This window comes from Phoenix dactylifera, chromosome 18 (assembly GCF_009389715.1).
Source record: "Phoenix dactylifera cultivar Barhee BC4 chromosome 18, palm_55x_up_171113_PBpolish2nd_filt_p, whole genome shotgun sequence".
In the NCBI taxonomy this organism is placed as follows: domain Eukaryota; kingdom Viridiplantae; phylum Streptophyta; class Magnoliopsida; order Arecales; family Arecaceae; genus Phoenix; species Phoenix dactylifera.
This window is the reverse complement of record NC_052409.1, coordinates 175,998-190,280: the sequence shown is the minus strand read 5'-3', so window position 1 is coordinate 190,280 and position 14,283 is coordinate 175,998. Positions and strand designations below refer to the sequence as shown.

The 14,283-nt window shown below is 40.2% G+C and overlaps 1 protein-coding gene across 2 annotated transcripts; it reads left to right on the top strand.

Moving 5' to 3' along the window:
* Positions 1–4,327: 4,327 nt before the first annotated feature.
* On the top strand, positions 4,328–9,768 carry LOC103719835. 2 transcript variants are annotated; one of them, XM_026809281.2, is made up of 5 exons: positions 4,328–4,407; positions 4,844–4,967; positions 5,669–6,780; positions 7,272–7,942; positions 8,452–9,768. In XM_026809281.2, the coding sequence occupies exons 3-5, from the start codon at positions 5,696–5,698 to the stop codon at positions 9,468–9,470; spliced, it is 2,775 nt and encodes a 924-aa protein (XP_026665082.2). In that variant the 5' UTR covers positions 4,328–4,407; positions 4,844–4,967; positions 5,669–5,695; the 3' UTR covers positions 9,471–9,768. The 2 variants fall into 2 exon arrangements, with proteins under 2 accessions (XP_026665082.2, XP_038971219.1); XM_039115291.1 differs by lacking the exon at positions 4,328–4,407 and adding an exon at positions 4,418–4,561.
* The last annotated feature ends 4,515 nt before the right edge of the window (positions 9,769–14,283 follow it).

The following is a 14,283-nucleotide window of genomic DNA, read 5'->3' as shown; positions in this document are numbered from 1 at the left end:
ACCTTGGTGAGGCAGCTGATTGAAGTTGACTGGCGTTTCTTGTAGTCTTTGACCCTGCTAACAGCGTTCTAGCTTACCTAAAGAATTCCGTGGAGAGACCCACCACCACGGCCAGTGGTGTTAGATGCACTTATATCACCTAATATGTCTGGTTCGACAGACATGCCAGAATCTTTGAGGGCAGGCGGCAGAGCCTGAGGATTGTTGTTGGCAGAGCACTCATTTATGCAGCAAAGTATATGTAGTCACAAAATGTTGGATGAACTGGGACTGCAAGAGACACCAGGGGCTCCCATTTAGCTTTAGAAGTGCCTCGGATGATGTTCATTGCCTTAGAGCCCCGTTTCTGAGTTTTTTCAAGGTGAATTTTGACTGTAGTGTGTCTGATGACGGTAAGAGAGGCGACGCTGGGTTTGTTATCGGAGATTATGGTTTCAGATTGATTGCGATGAGAGGGTGTTAGCTCTATGATACTTCTGTTCCGAGTGCTGATCTGAGGGCAGCCTAGGAGGGCATATCTTATCCTCATCTTGTCTTGAGGAAAAATGAGATTCAGCTGGAAGGGGACTCAACTGAAATACTGGGTTACCTATATGTATCGGAAGATGAATAGAGTTGCAGATTGGGTGAATTTCTATATTGCCCAACATTTCAGTGGCATCTTATGGGCTATCTACGATTCTTCGACCCACCCTCCCCCTTTTTTTTTGCCTTCTTTTTTTTATTTTGTTGGATGTATTAATGTTAGATTGGTATAAAGCATTCCTTGTTGCCAAAAATATAATAATAAAAAAAATTCGGGCTATAAGCTATAGAGTCGCGCACCCCGTCTCACGCATGGACCTGCACAGCCGTCGGTGACTTAGCGATCACTGAATTACTGGCTGGCATCTCTCGGACAAGGCCTGATTCGCAGTATCCGTTTCCGCTTGTTTGCGGATTACTACCCTCCACCGAGAAGAAATGCTTGCGGTGTGAACGATGGGGAGTCCAAATGCCTCTGCCCCTGCGTCTGCCGTGCCTCCTGGTTGCTTTGTTTAGGTACCACTCCACTCCGCAGAAGACCGCTTCCTTTACAGCGAACGCGGCTCCCCAAACTTGATGAGGGGATACGTTTACGTACACGGAATACACATGGAGAGAGAGAGAGAGAGAGAGGGATTGCGACCCGTATCCATCGGAAACTCGAAAAAGCTCGATGGAGATGGATGGGAGAGGCCAAGGGTTGTCCTTTTCATCAAAATTTGGCACTCTAATTTCTTGATTATAGAACTTAGTTCGTTCTACCCGGAGGTTTCGAGTTACCAGTACTGTAACAGCAATCCAGAGTGCGTATCTGGATAATTTAATGGACCACATCATGTCATGTGTCGGATGGTTGACGCTACAACATAGGCTAGCTGGAAGTAGGTCGTGCTTATTTTTATTTTTTTACTTTTCTTTTTATCCGGACCTGATCCGCTTTCGTAAAACAACTAGGACCCGTCAACCGAGAATTAATGGTTCTGAAACTGGATCCTAATTTTGTCGGATGGAAAACCTAGCTGGCCTCCATTCTCAAATTAACTCGATCTCGGAAAGATGGATCAAGGAAAGCTATCGAAAATGCTTTGGAGGCCAGACCTAGCTTTGCTAGGCGGACCAGACCTAGGAGCCATTCGCCATTGCGCCACCCTGGCCCCATTCGCACCCCATTACCCTCAGCACCGCCGACCATAGGATACTGGGGAGGCAACAGGAACGAGGAGGTGGTGATTAATGAATCATTAGTTCCATGGCTTGAGACAAGTGATGGTGCTACTCGAAGCTTGTTCTACTTAACGCGTCTTCCTTATATTTTATGTACCGTGCTAGCCACAGGCTGCATCGAAAATAGGGAAGGGACTGCATATATAGCTGTCACGACTGAAACTAGCATATAACAAAGAATCTAATAGGGACGACAATTGAAAGATCCAGGAAGTCCAGCATCGTAGCGAGAATATAACTAAATTCAACTTGGATGATACTAAATATGCCTCCAAGATTTGCTATCACAAGCCCGAAGGAAATTTGCGCACCTGCATGGGTAAACAAACTATCATAATGTTCGTAAGCCCTTTTTGACTGAAATGAGTTGCGCCATCTCCTCCATGAGATGGTGATATCTTTGAAGCATCAAATTTTGGCGCCCCATGCTGAAGTGGATCCACTGTTTTTTGTGGATAGTTGTTGCCGAAAGAATTAGGCAGATTCGAACCAAGAACGGGAACTCTCAATCTCCTTGACAAAATTAAGGTAGTTTGACAAAGAATCTGCCTGTCATGGAGAATTCCAACCGTATTTGCCAAGTAGATCATTTTGGTCTTGGCGCATGCATGCCAATTTAATTTTCAATTATATGTCTTAGCAGGGCCCAATCTAAGTGCAGGTGGACAGAACTAGCCCAATATTTGAATATTGAACGGATGGCATATAATCTTTGCACGATTTGGCCAAAGTGTAGGATAAAAAAAAAGAAGAAGGAATGAAGGTTCAATCCAAATAACCTTGATAATCTCAACTCTCAATATAATATCCGAATCCTTGCATTTGGCTTAAGATTCATGCGATGATTTAAGAATGACCATTCAAATAACAGAACCATGTTGGTAATACCAAATAAAAAGAAAAAATATAACATAACGACGTTTCTTTTTCTTCTTTTTTTTTTCCGTCCCTGGAACGGAGAATACCTAAATTCCACATTAGCGCCCGTGATCAAGAAGAGACAATATCGCAATGATATATTTTAGGAGAAATTACTTGCTACACTGCATGCATGAGCGTGGCCGTGCATGCAGCCAATCAGAGCCACGGGTGATTTCTGTTATGGTGCGCTGAGATGCGCGTTTGACAGATGAGGCCTACAGAAACCGGCGGCCGTTAAGTTAATTGGTTGGGCTTCGTGGTGCACGTCATGTTTGAGCCGGTTGGTGGTCCCTCTTCCCCAAATCTCGCACAGAAACGCCCAGACAAGTAAGCTAGTTTTGCTGAGAGTCTATGGATGTGGCGCGTTGACTGCCATCTCTTTCCATCCCGCTCTCTCCATCCTTCTCTCGCTTCTGCGTGCATGCATCTCTGCAGCTCCAATGGAAACCCACCTAAAAAATTATATTTGGCTAGACTAGAATAATGAGGAAGAGAAGAACAGAGCTTCGTTCCCAGTCTTCCTCCAGAACAAGAAAAGAAACCCAATTCAAATCTCCCTCCCCAACTCGCCTAAGTTCGGTGCAAGGCATTACCAGCTACCCCAGAGAGAGAGAGAGAGAGAGAGAGAGAGAGAGAGAGAGAGAGAGATTTGTTAATATTTTACGGTATATAACAGAGATTGCAAGTCAAAGGCAGCATTTTTCTCCGGAGCTCTATTTATATGGCCTTAACGACTCCACCTTTACTGAAATATTTTCCACCTCTGCAGCACCGCACGAGAACTCAGATCCATCAATCGCGGTGGCCTCTTACGGATTTAGCTTACCTTCTCTGCTTGCTCTGCTTCCCTATCTCTCTTCTTGAAAACCAAAAAAAACAATCTTTATTTTCAAGTTTTGAAACCTCAGAGGACAGCCTTCGGGTTTAATCTTTCTCAGCGGCGGCGTGGGAAGCCGATTCTTCCGGGAATGCCGATTCTTCCGGGAATCCACGAGGTTGGGTTCTTGGGATCCGGGTGACGAAGTTAAGGCGTTTTGGGGTTCGAGCAAGCAGGGTTTTGTTAAGGGTTTCCTCTTGTTAGGGTTTTGACTCTATTTTAAAACCTATTTGATCAGTTCATTTTTTTATATTACACTGTGTCGGTTTCTTTTCTTTCTTTTTTTAAAAAAAAAACTTTTGTTCAGTTCTCTTCCCATTTCCGAAGGTAAAGAAATCAGTTTTCTTTGTTTTTATTAGTTGGTTGGTTTTCGAACAAGCTTTTCAACTTTTATTCTGCAATACGTCTATCCAATTTCAAGAAGGCAAGAAAGTTAGGATTTTTCTAGATACATTTTCCCAACTGAACTGAGAGAAAGAAATTGAAAAAAAGGGGAGATCTTTTGTTCCTGGAATAAGGAGAAAAGAAGAGCCGGATTTGAAGCGAGAGCACAGGGCGGGGAGGCATTTTGTGTGTCGTTTCTCCCCTCCCCCCTCATTCGTCGCCTCCAAAACCGGCTTTTAATGGTGTCGTCGGACGTGGGCAAACGTATGCGAAGTTGTGAAGGTAACACCTCAGCCCTCTTTATTCATGGTTCATCCCATGTGACCCACCTCTTGTTGCACTCCTCATGGTGTTTCCCATATCTTTATTATTTTTCTTTGGACCGAAAGAGAAGAGAAAGAAATCCTGCTGGTAGCTATATAACCTTTCGCACATGATCCATTGCTCCGCAAACTCTCATACACCCTCTCCTTCGTGTGAGTCTCTTGGCTTTTGAGCTCTTTTGTTGTATTTATTTCAGTTTTTGATACAAAAGCTTTCATCTTGTTCTTTACTTTTAAGTCCTCGTTGGTTCGTTCATCAGCTGCTTCCAATCACTTGAGGTGGCAAGGGTTCTACCCAAATTGAGTTGTAAGCTCAATCAATTCGATTCTCTTGCGGTTTTTAGCTCTCCCCCTGCTGTGTTCCTTTTGGCTTTATAACCTGGTCGTGTTTCTAAAGAACATTTGCTCGAAATCCATCTCTAGGGTCTTTGCATAAACCGTTGATTAGTTCGTCGGGTTCTTCTCTCTGTTGTATCTCCTCTGGACTCCCTTTTTCACCTTCATTTTATGCCTATTATAACTGTTTTCTGTTTAGTTCTAATAGTTGGGACATAAATATCAAGAGGCTTAATTTCCATTACATTTTCAGATAGTCACCACCAACGGTTGCCGAACTCTCATTTCAATTTGGTGCAAGGGAGACGTAAATGAACGCCAGCTTTGGGAGTTATCTCTGTAATCTTTAGGTGGACTTCTGGTCTTGACTTGTTGAGGTAAATACTTCTTCTTCTTCCTCTTCTTACTCCGTGTTTTTGGTGTGCATTTACTTCTATTAGTTGGTTACTGGTTGCATTTCTTCAATTGTGTCTCATATTCATCAGCTTCTCGTTTATTTATCAGGTGCCTACTTTGAGCTTTGTTCTTTTCATCTCCTAATCTCTCCACCCTTTACATAGCCTCTTTGTTTAAGGGGTATTATTTGGGCTAATCATGTCTTGAACACATCATTAAAGCATGTGTTCCTTTTACAACGTTTCATTGCTGGATTCTTATTTTTGCATGACAGACTTTCTTGCTTAAAAGATTCTCATTGCCTCTCAAATATCGGGAAATTTTTTTTTTGGAGAATTAAGTTTGTCTATCTTCCTTAATAATGATCATTGCTCTAAAGAAATCTTAACAAGGGAATAGCAAAGACTATACAGTCACTTACACGGATTAGGAAACCTAAATTTTCGATCCTGGTCTTATCATTACCTAGAAAATCAAGAGAGATCAGTTGGCTAGTTTCATCTCCTTTTGTACTTTTCTTGTGCGCCCAAATTTAACGAATCATTTTGTTGTTCATCAGTTCTCATTTTCCTATCCCTATATTCAGTTTGGATAGGGATATGTATAAATTTGTAGCGACTTTTATATTTGCATCTCGATGTTTGCTAAGTGTTGGTTTCACTAAATTTAAGCTTTTCTTCAGATCTTCTTTTGCACCCGAACTCCTCTGATGGGTTTATTTCGGAGTACGAGTATGAGAAGTGGGGACTACTTGGAAGGGATGATCAACGATTATGTTGCTGGAAAAGCTAATAAGATGAGGGCTCCTAAGATTGCTTCTTCTCGCCTAGTTGCTGCCCTCACCTGTCTTCAATTTGCCTTTGCACTGTATGCTACCTTTCTTCTCTACTACATGAGCCCTTCTGTAGATCTACGCACCAAACCAGACTTCTCATGGGCCACCCGCATTGCTCAACAATGGAAACAATTCATTGCACAGCCCCACACGCTCTCAACCATGCAAGAAAACCCTATCATTATCTCCCCTTCTGCGGTGTGTGATCATGAGCGGATTGATTTCTTCCAGAAGAAATCAGATGATGCGCTAATGATAAGGCTCAAGAGGGAGCTTTACGATGAAGTATTGGAGTTTCAGAAGAAAAACTCGGGGACTGAAACACTTGCTGAGCTCATGAGGATGGAATCCAAATGGAGTCCGCGTGGTCCTAACGTACCGAAGATTACTGTAATTTTGAACCATTTCAAGAGGAAAACACTTTGTGCTCAGCTTGATTCGCTGCTAAATCAGACATTGCCTTTCCACCATGTCTGGGTCCTTTCTTTTGGGAGTCCCAATGAGCTCTCCCTGAAGAGAATTGTTGAGAGTTACAATCATCCAAGGATTAGCTTCATCAGTTCAGGATATGATTTCAAGTATTATGGAAGGTTTCAGATGGCCCTGCAGACAGAAGCTGATTTTGTTTATATTCTCGATGATGATATGATCCCTGGGAAGAAGATGCTAGAGATCTTGGCTCATGTAGGAGGGACAGAGAAGTACAAGAATTCTGTTTTGGGGAGTATTGGAAGAATTTTACCTTTCAGGCAGAAGGACTTCACTTTTCCAAGTTATAGAAAGTTCCGGTCGAAGGAGGCAGGGTTGTATTTGCCCGATCCTGCCTATGACATCACTGTTGAGAGAATCGTGCAGGTGGACTTCTTGTCAAGTTCATGGTTCCTATCTGCAGAACTTGTTAAGGCATTGTTTATAGAGACCCCCTTCACCTTTATGACTGGTGAGGATCTGCATCTCAGGTAAGCGATCAGTTAAATTTTACTTTTATGATAATTTGTCTCTCCATTTCTTTTCATCAAGCAAATTGCGGAGCCCAGAAAATTGATTAATTTCTTAGGTATCTTGTGATTTCCATTTCAGCTTCAAATTATGTAGGTACCGTATCATAATAATTAAAGGAACAAACTAACAAATTTCTGCAACCAAAATAGCAATTTCACCCTGTTTGCTTTTCTTGAGTACTTCTATAGTATCATCTACAAGACATTACTATGAATTAGCAGTGGAGATACACTTGAATTTCTGCTGCTCCATAAGATGTATGCTTGGTGCATGTCACCTATCCAACGAGCATCAATTATTGCACAGTAGCGACCATTTGTAAAGTGCACATTATGGCCACTTATAGATTTGCTACCATGCTTATTCTTGTTAGGTTATTTTATTGGTCATTACAAAGATTCGTGACATATACGGATCTTATTTTGATATCTCATGTCAAATGTTGCAGCTATCAGCTTCAGAAGTACAGAAATGCCGGCTCGTTTGTGTTGCCTGTTGATCCAAATGACAAGGAAACATGGGGAGACAGCGAGCATAGGCTTGCGTATGTCTCTGAGACCACAGTAATTTTCAAGGACATTGTCCAGGTCCGAGATGATCAATGGTGGCGGGCCCTCTCTAGTGGTTATGTTACCCAGTGGGCAGCAATGTACCCTCAGAAAATAGATGCTCTCTTCTATGCTCATTCTCTTGATGAAGTGAGGGCCCTCGCTCCTCTTCTCGAAAAATTCCGTTCAACTGTGGGGAGGAAGGCCTATATTGCTGTTTCTGGTGGTGGTTTTTGTCCTTGTGAAGAAGCTGCGACTGCTCTTAAGTGGCCAAAGATTGTCTGCAAGGAAAGGCGATTCAAGATCTTTGATTTGGGGACTGGAGCAATTTCAGGAGTATCAAACTCAGAGGTCCCAGTGTTGCAAGCAGTCTACTCCAGCATGAAAGGACTTATCAAAATTCACAACCCCAGTCTGCTGATCACAGTTGCTGATATTGATATAAATATAAAGAACGCGCTAAAGATGGCAGCTGAAAGCAGTATAAATCGCACTGCACTGGTTCTTTTGCCTAGACCTGTCATTCCCAAGGTCCTCTGGATGGCAAATTTACGACCAACGGCATTGCCCAGTAAGGAATCTATTCTCTGGCCAGTGACACATTATTACATTAAGACTCATTTTAAATTATTGTACATGTGGAATAGAGACACAGTAGAAGTTCTAGAGTTCTAGGCATTGAGACTTTCAAACTTGATTGTTTGCCTGCTCGAGCACCAGCAAACTTGATTTTTCAGAAACACCATAGAATTCTAGAAGTTTGGCAGGACACTTTATTTCTTTTCTTTTTCTTTTTTCCTTTTTAATCTGAAATTCTTTTTTCCTCTACTATCTTATCTCACTTCTATGATTGCATTATTTTTTTTTATATATTTTTTTAATGATATATGATTTCATAAGGTGACTGAAAGATGCTCAGCCTTTTCCCTCTGCTAGAGAATTGTGGTTTTATAGTAGCTCTGTAGAAGCTCTTCTCACAATAGACCGATAGATACAGCACAGTCAGTAATTGTCTCGCTTTTTTTTTTTAAAATATTGACTTTTGGTGGAATCAAGCAATTAAGTTTGTATTTCCTGCAGATTGGAATCGGATGCGAATCTCTGTGAACATCATCACCCAAAACCGCGCATCTTCTCTCCAGAGACTTCTTCGTTCTCTCCAGAATGCCTACTATCTCGGCGATGAGGTCCCTCTGAGTTTCAACATGGACGGCAAGGTTGATGAGGCCACTCTCAAGATTGTTGGATCCTTAGAATGGGCGCAGGGACCAAAATTCATACGGAGGCGTATCATCCAAGGTGGGCTGATTCGAGCTGTGAGTGAGAGCTTTTACCCATCCTCTGATGACGACTTCGGACTCCTGCTAGAAGATGACATCGAGGTCTCTCCTTACTACTACCTTTGGATCAAGTACGCACTCTTGGCCTACCACTATGACCCCCAAGTCTCTCTGCCGGAGCTCTCTTCCATCTCTCTATACACTCCGCGCCTCATCGAGGTGGTAAAAGAAAGACCCAAATGGAATGCAACCGAGTTCTTCAAGAATAGCCATCCCAACACACCATATCTCCACCAGCTCCCCTGCAGTTGGGGGGCGGTATTCTTCCCAAAGCACTGGAGAGAGTTCTACGCTTACATGAACTCAAGGTTCACCGAAGATGCTAAGCAGAATCCAGTTCAAATTCCAAAGTCCAGGACTAACGGGTGGCAAGCCTCATGGAAGAAGTTTCTCATTGACATGATGTACCTGAGAGGTTACGTTAGTTTGTATCCCAACTTCCCCAACCAAGCAAGCTTTTCAACGAACCACATGGAGCCTGGTGCACACATTCGTGCGAAGGACAATGTGGTGAAGCATGTCAAAGTAGACTTCGAGGTGCCATTGATGAAGGAGGATTTCACAAGGCTCTTGCCGGCTGGGAAGTTGCCTCCAGCTTCCAAGTTACCAGTACTAAACTTGTTCAACCAAGCAGTCTCTTTGAAAGGCCTCAAGGCAGCAGGGGCGAAGCTCAGACAGGATGTGATCAGCTGCGACGAAGCAGAGATTGTCGCTGTTGATCATAGCACTGGATTGCCGAGGAAATGCACAAAATTCTGAGTTAGCAATTTTTTTGATTTTTTTTCACCGTAAAAGGTACATGATGTATTTTTTTAGTACAACTCTTATTTCTTGTTTCTGTTTTTAGGATGGGGAAATGTAATTGTATTTAGATGGCAAGAGCTTGTCAGGAGAAAGAATGGCAGGACATGTTGCGGTCTTCAATACTGTGTACTGCTAGAACATTGTTTGGTCGAAAATGGGATAACTCATTTTCTAATTCTTGCTCCTGGTTTCTGAAGACCCTGGAATAAAGGGTATTTCTTCATCAATGCAGCCAAAAGTGGATTATATTTAATTCCTGTTATATTTATTGGTCTCCATCTCATTCTCCCCCCACCCCCTTTTTTTTGAGAAAATATCTCATTCTCTTATTAATTGTTCATCATTCCTTGCTTTCTTCTTTTAATAACTTGGGTGGCTAATGCCTCTTTTCAATCCAAAAAAAAAAAAACAAGAAAATCATTTCTTGCTTTCACCCTCCGTCCACTACTTTATGATCAGAAAAGTGTGGATCTTCTTAACCCATCATTTGCTGCTTTAGAATTCCTTTGCCGGTCTTTGTTGTTGGACTTAATTAGTCGGCCTTTAGGCTACCGATATATTGGATTCATATAAATACATCCAATCTGATATATATATATATATATATATCTATCAGATTGGATAATTTACTTGGTAGACTCAGGTTCGATCCTACTAGAGAACAGCCATAGATTTTGGATCCATGGATGATCAGCAGGATCTGCTAGATTTATCATATTTTCAACAAAAAAAAAACGTTTCAATATGAGTTTTGATAGCTATTGAATAAGCTGCTAACTTTGTTCGCTTTATTTTTCCCTCTTTTTAAAAAAAGGGACAAACTATCCTGCATTTGTTTCACAGCAATATACCGACGTGAAGAATGTTCGCTTGACAGTTCATCAGCCCATAGGTAGGATTCGTCTGCAGTTTTCACTTCTTCCTTTCTCTTTTTTTCCCCCTTTTTCTTTTTAACAACGGAAGCACAATCAATGAAAATTGCCTGTGGCATGGCATCCAAGGCGTCATCTCCAAAACCTCCTTCCACCTGGAAGGTTGCAACCACTGGACCCTAGCCTAGTTCGGTGTAGTTCTCACCACGTTGGCCTCGCAATCTGTGGCTGTTTCTGCTTCTTAAAAAATACATCCGATGGAGGCTATAGACTATAGTGGGCAATCAAGACTTCCTCACAGCCCTCAGCCATCCTGGAGAAACAGTAGCCACGGTTCCATTGGTGGACTCAATTTTTTTTCTTTCCTTGCATCGGTGTGGGCAACAGAAATGTGAGGTTGATTTTATTATAGTTGTCATGCACAATTTTATTTATCATACTATGTATAATATTTGATATCACAGCTGTCACATACTTCATGCACAATCTTAGTATATCCGCTTAGAACTATGCACAATCTCGCCTATATGGTATATATACTATGTTAGATTTCATAGCTGTCACATATTATTTGCATAAATCTTGGTATATCAGCTCAGATCAATTTCAAAAAATTATGAAATCGGATTATTATATTCAAATTTAGTATTTATACCAAATCATAGAATTTTACCATTATATTATACTATATCTAGTTCCTAGTATCTTTTTCATAATCATAAAATTTTATTATTATATTCTATTTTATCTAAAGGCTCAACTTGTATATAAAGTGCACCAATGCTATGAACAATATAAGCAATTCAAATCATATTTTCAATACAAATTTCTCATAGTATCAATGCTAGAAGGATAATAGGAGAACAAGAAAGAGGGGTTGAGAATTTTGACAAAAAAGTTCAGCAACACTTGATGGATAGCAATGTTGCAACACCATGGTACTTTTCTGGCTTCAGAATGTAGTTCAAAAGATCTTGTGAGCAGTATAGTCTATTTTGAAACTGCAAAGAGGCATAGAAAGATTTGGAGAAGCGCTTTTTTTTTATAATAAACCTGCCAAAAGTTATTGTATCAAGCGAGATATCTCAATACATATTCAAGATTAATCTTTTGTTACTTCTTATTTTACCACACTCAAAGCATATTGGGATGAAATCAATGATCTATATCCATTTTCTACTTCACCTACAGTGCAATGAAAGAGTTGAACTGAAACCCTCAAGATGAAAAGGTTTTTTTTAATTTCTTATAGGGCTCGATGACTCCTTTTCAACTGTTCGAAGACAAATACTCACTATGGAGCCACTACCTATAGTAAGTAAAAACTTTTTCTCTGATTTTGCAAAAAAAAAATATATATAAGGCATTACAAGTCAAACCAATGCAGTCTCTTTAAGGCGTTGCAATGGCTCTTTCAAGTTTTGACAAGCACGATTCTAGTTACCCCGATAACCAATGAAGAAGTCATGGTCATGAAGGTCGTGGTGGTCAAGGACGACTACACTATGCTTATTGCAATAATTTTGGTCATACATATGACACTTGTTACAGATCACATGGCTATCCGAACTACCGTAGAGGAACCAAAACCCTTACTCCTACTACAAATTATATTGCCAATAGTGAAAATCCTCTTGGCCCATCTATTGTGCCCCATCTCATGCTAGAGTAGTATGTTGAATTGCTATCCATATTAAATATCGTCAAAACCATCATTTTCATCAACATGACAGATATTTCTTCCAACTCACAATCTATGACATGGGTAAATGACACAGGTGATTTTGACTGCATGATCTTTGACTCTAATATTCTTTTTATCACTTGAACTTCTAAAAAGAGCAACAGATAACCAGAAAACTATCAAACTCCTGAACCTTGGAATATTTCAGCCGGGCTTGGAAGAATTATATATATCAATTTTAAAGGTTTTTGTAGGATAATTGTGGTGCAGGAAACAATTTTGGATTATTATTTTAAAAATTAGTGTTAATTTGTGAGAGCATGGCTTATCTTTCCTCTCATTTGAAGATCTATTCTATGAAGATAATACCAAATTATCATGTTTGCAAATGATATTTTTCTTCCATATAAATAAACATAACTTTCTATATTGTCATCATGGTGTCGTTGATTTCACCATCATTAATTATATATCAGTTTTGTATTCCTAATTATGTTCATGCGAAATCCCCCAAGCTCTATCTTAAATAATTCTCTCTCTCGAGCAGATCTGAAATTAGCAAGAACCAAGATTTATGAATCAGATTAGGGAACATTTGTGCAGGTAGAGAGTCAAGAAGACAAATATCAACCCCACCACGGGCTGCGTTGGGCATACAAATATATACATGCATGCATGCACAAATATATATATATATATAAATATATATATATATATATATATATATATATATATATATATATATATATATATATATATATATATATATATATATATATATATATATATATATCACTGCTAAGTGCAGCCCACCATGTGCTGGTAGCAGAGTTTGATTGTTCCTATCCTCTTCCTCTCAGGAATCAGCAGGCGTTGTCCTTGGACTCGCATCACATATTCACATGCATGCATGGGCCTCCGCTGCCTGCTGTCTGCTAATCAGGCGAAGGAAAGCAAAGGAGGTTTTGGAGTGTTCATGTCTGAGAAACTATGATGGCCAGGAGGAATGACTTTATATATCACAGGTAATCATCGGAGTTGATGCCAGTACCAGTTATACGTAGCTCACATGTACTAAACCATGCATCCTTGATTTTGATGAAGCTTGCAGCTAGTTCACGCTTAATTTGGAGGTATGGATGATGCTTATTGGCAGGGCCTTGGGTAGGAGCTCTGCTGGATGAGGCGCTGGCCCTGGAGAGCTTGCTTATCCTTCGATCGTACCAAGATGTTTAAGTGAATTTATTATATTTATAATAGAAGGCGGAAGTTGTTTGTCCGTTCCATGCATGGATGTCTAATAATTAAGTGTATGACTCGGGGGGTGTCTTGTTATTTGCTGCTTCAGCACTGCAGCATACGGTATTTTTGTTCTGATGCTTGTGCCGTCCCCGATTAGGACTGTGTACGTACGTAAGTCGTTGTTATCCTTGTTAATTAGAGCACCAAGCAAGTTTATAACATCATCGTGTTGTTAGTTTAGCAGTAACATCTTCACTTATCGTTCAGGAACAAAAGATGTGCTGCTGAATGTTGGAATTAAAGGAATGTAAGGAACTCTTACTGCCTCGAGCAAAATTATATGATTTCTTTTTTTTAATGAAAAAAAAGACACAAAGCCCCAGCCTTTATTAAAAAAAGAAAAGTTTACAGAAATTATTTACAAAAAAATTGTATAAAAAATAAAAAATAATAAGAAAAAATTTACAATAGAAATTAGTGTGTAAGTAAACCTATTAAACTATATTCAATAAGTTGAACAACTTTATAATTGATAAACTTATATAAAAAAACTACAGCAGTGGATGGTAGCAAATTAAACCAAAATTTTAATTTGTCTTGTTTGACGGCATTTCTCTTCCCCCCTAATTACCACCTTATGCGAGGTTTTGAGGAACCCGAGTAAATGAGCATATATATAATATCCTCATTTGCATTTTATTCGGAATTAAAAAATAATTAATAAACCTCTCGCCGGCAATACTGCAGCGTGCCTGGGAGCACTACTGTGAGTTCCGGTGCATATATTACTCAATTACTCCTGCGCTGCTTTATATTTGGCAGGGAAAAATCCAAAGTTTGGTGAAGTCATGGGAAGGCTTCTTTTTCCTTTTCTTTTTTAAAGAGCTTAGAGGTCACGCACAGCCAGACAAGCTTAATTGGACCCATCTTGCAGAAGGATGGACATCAAAAACCTTGATCGCCTGACACC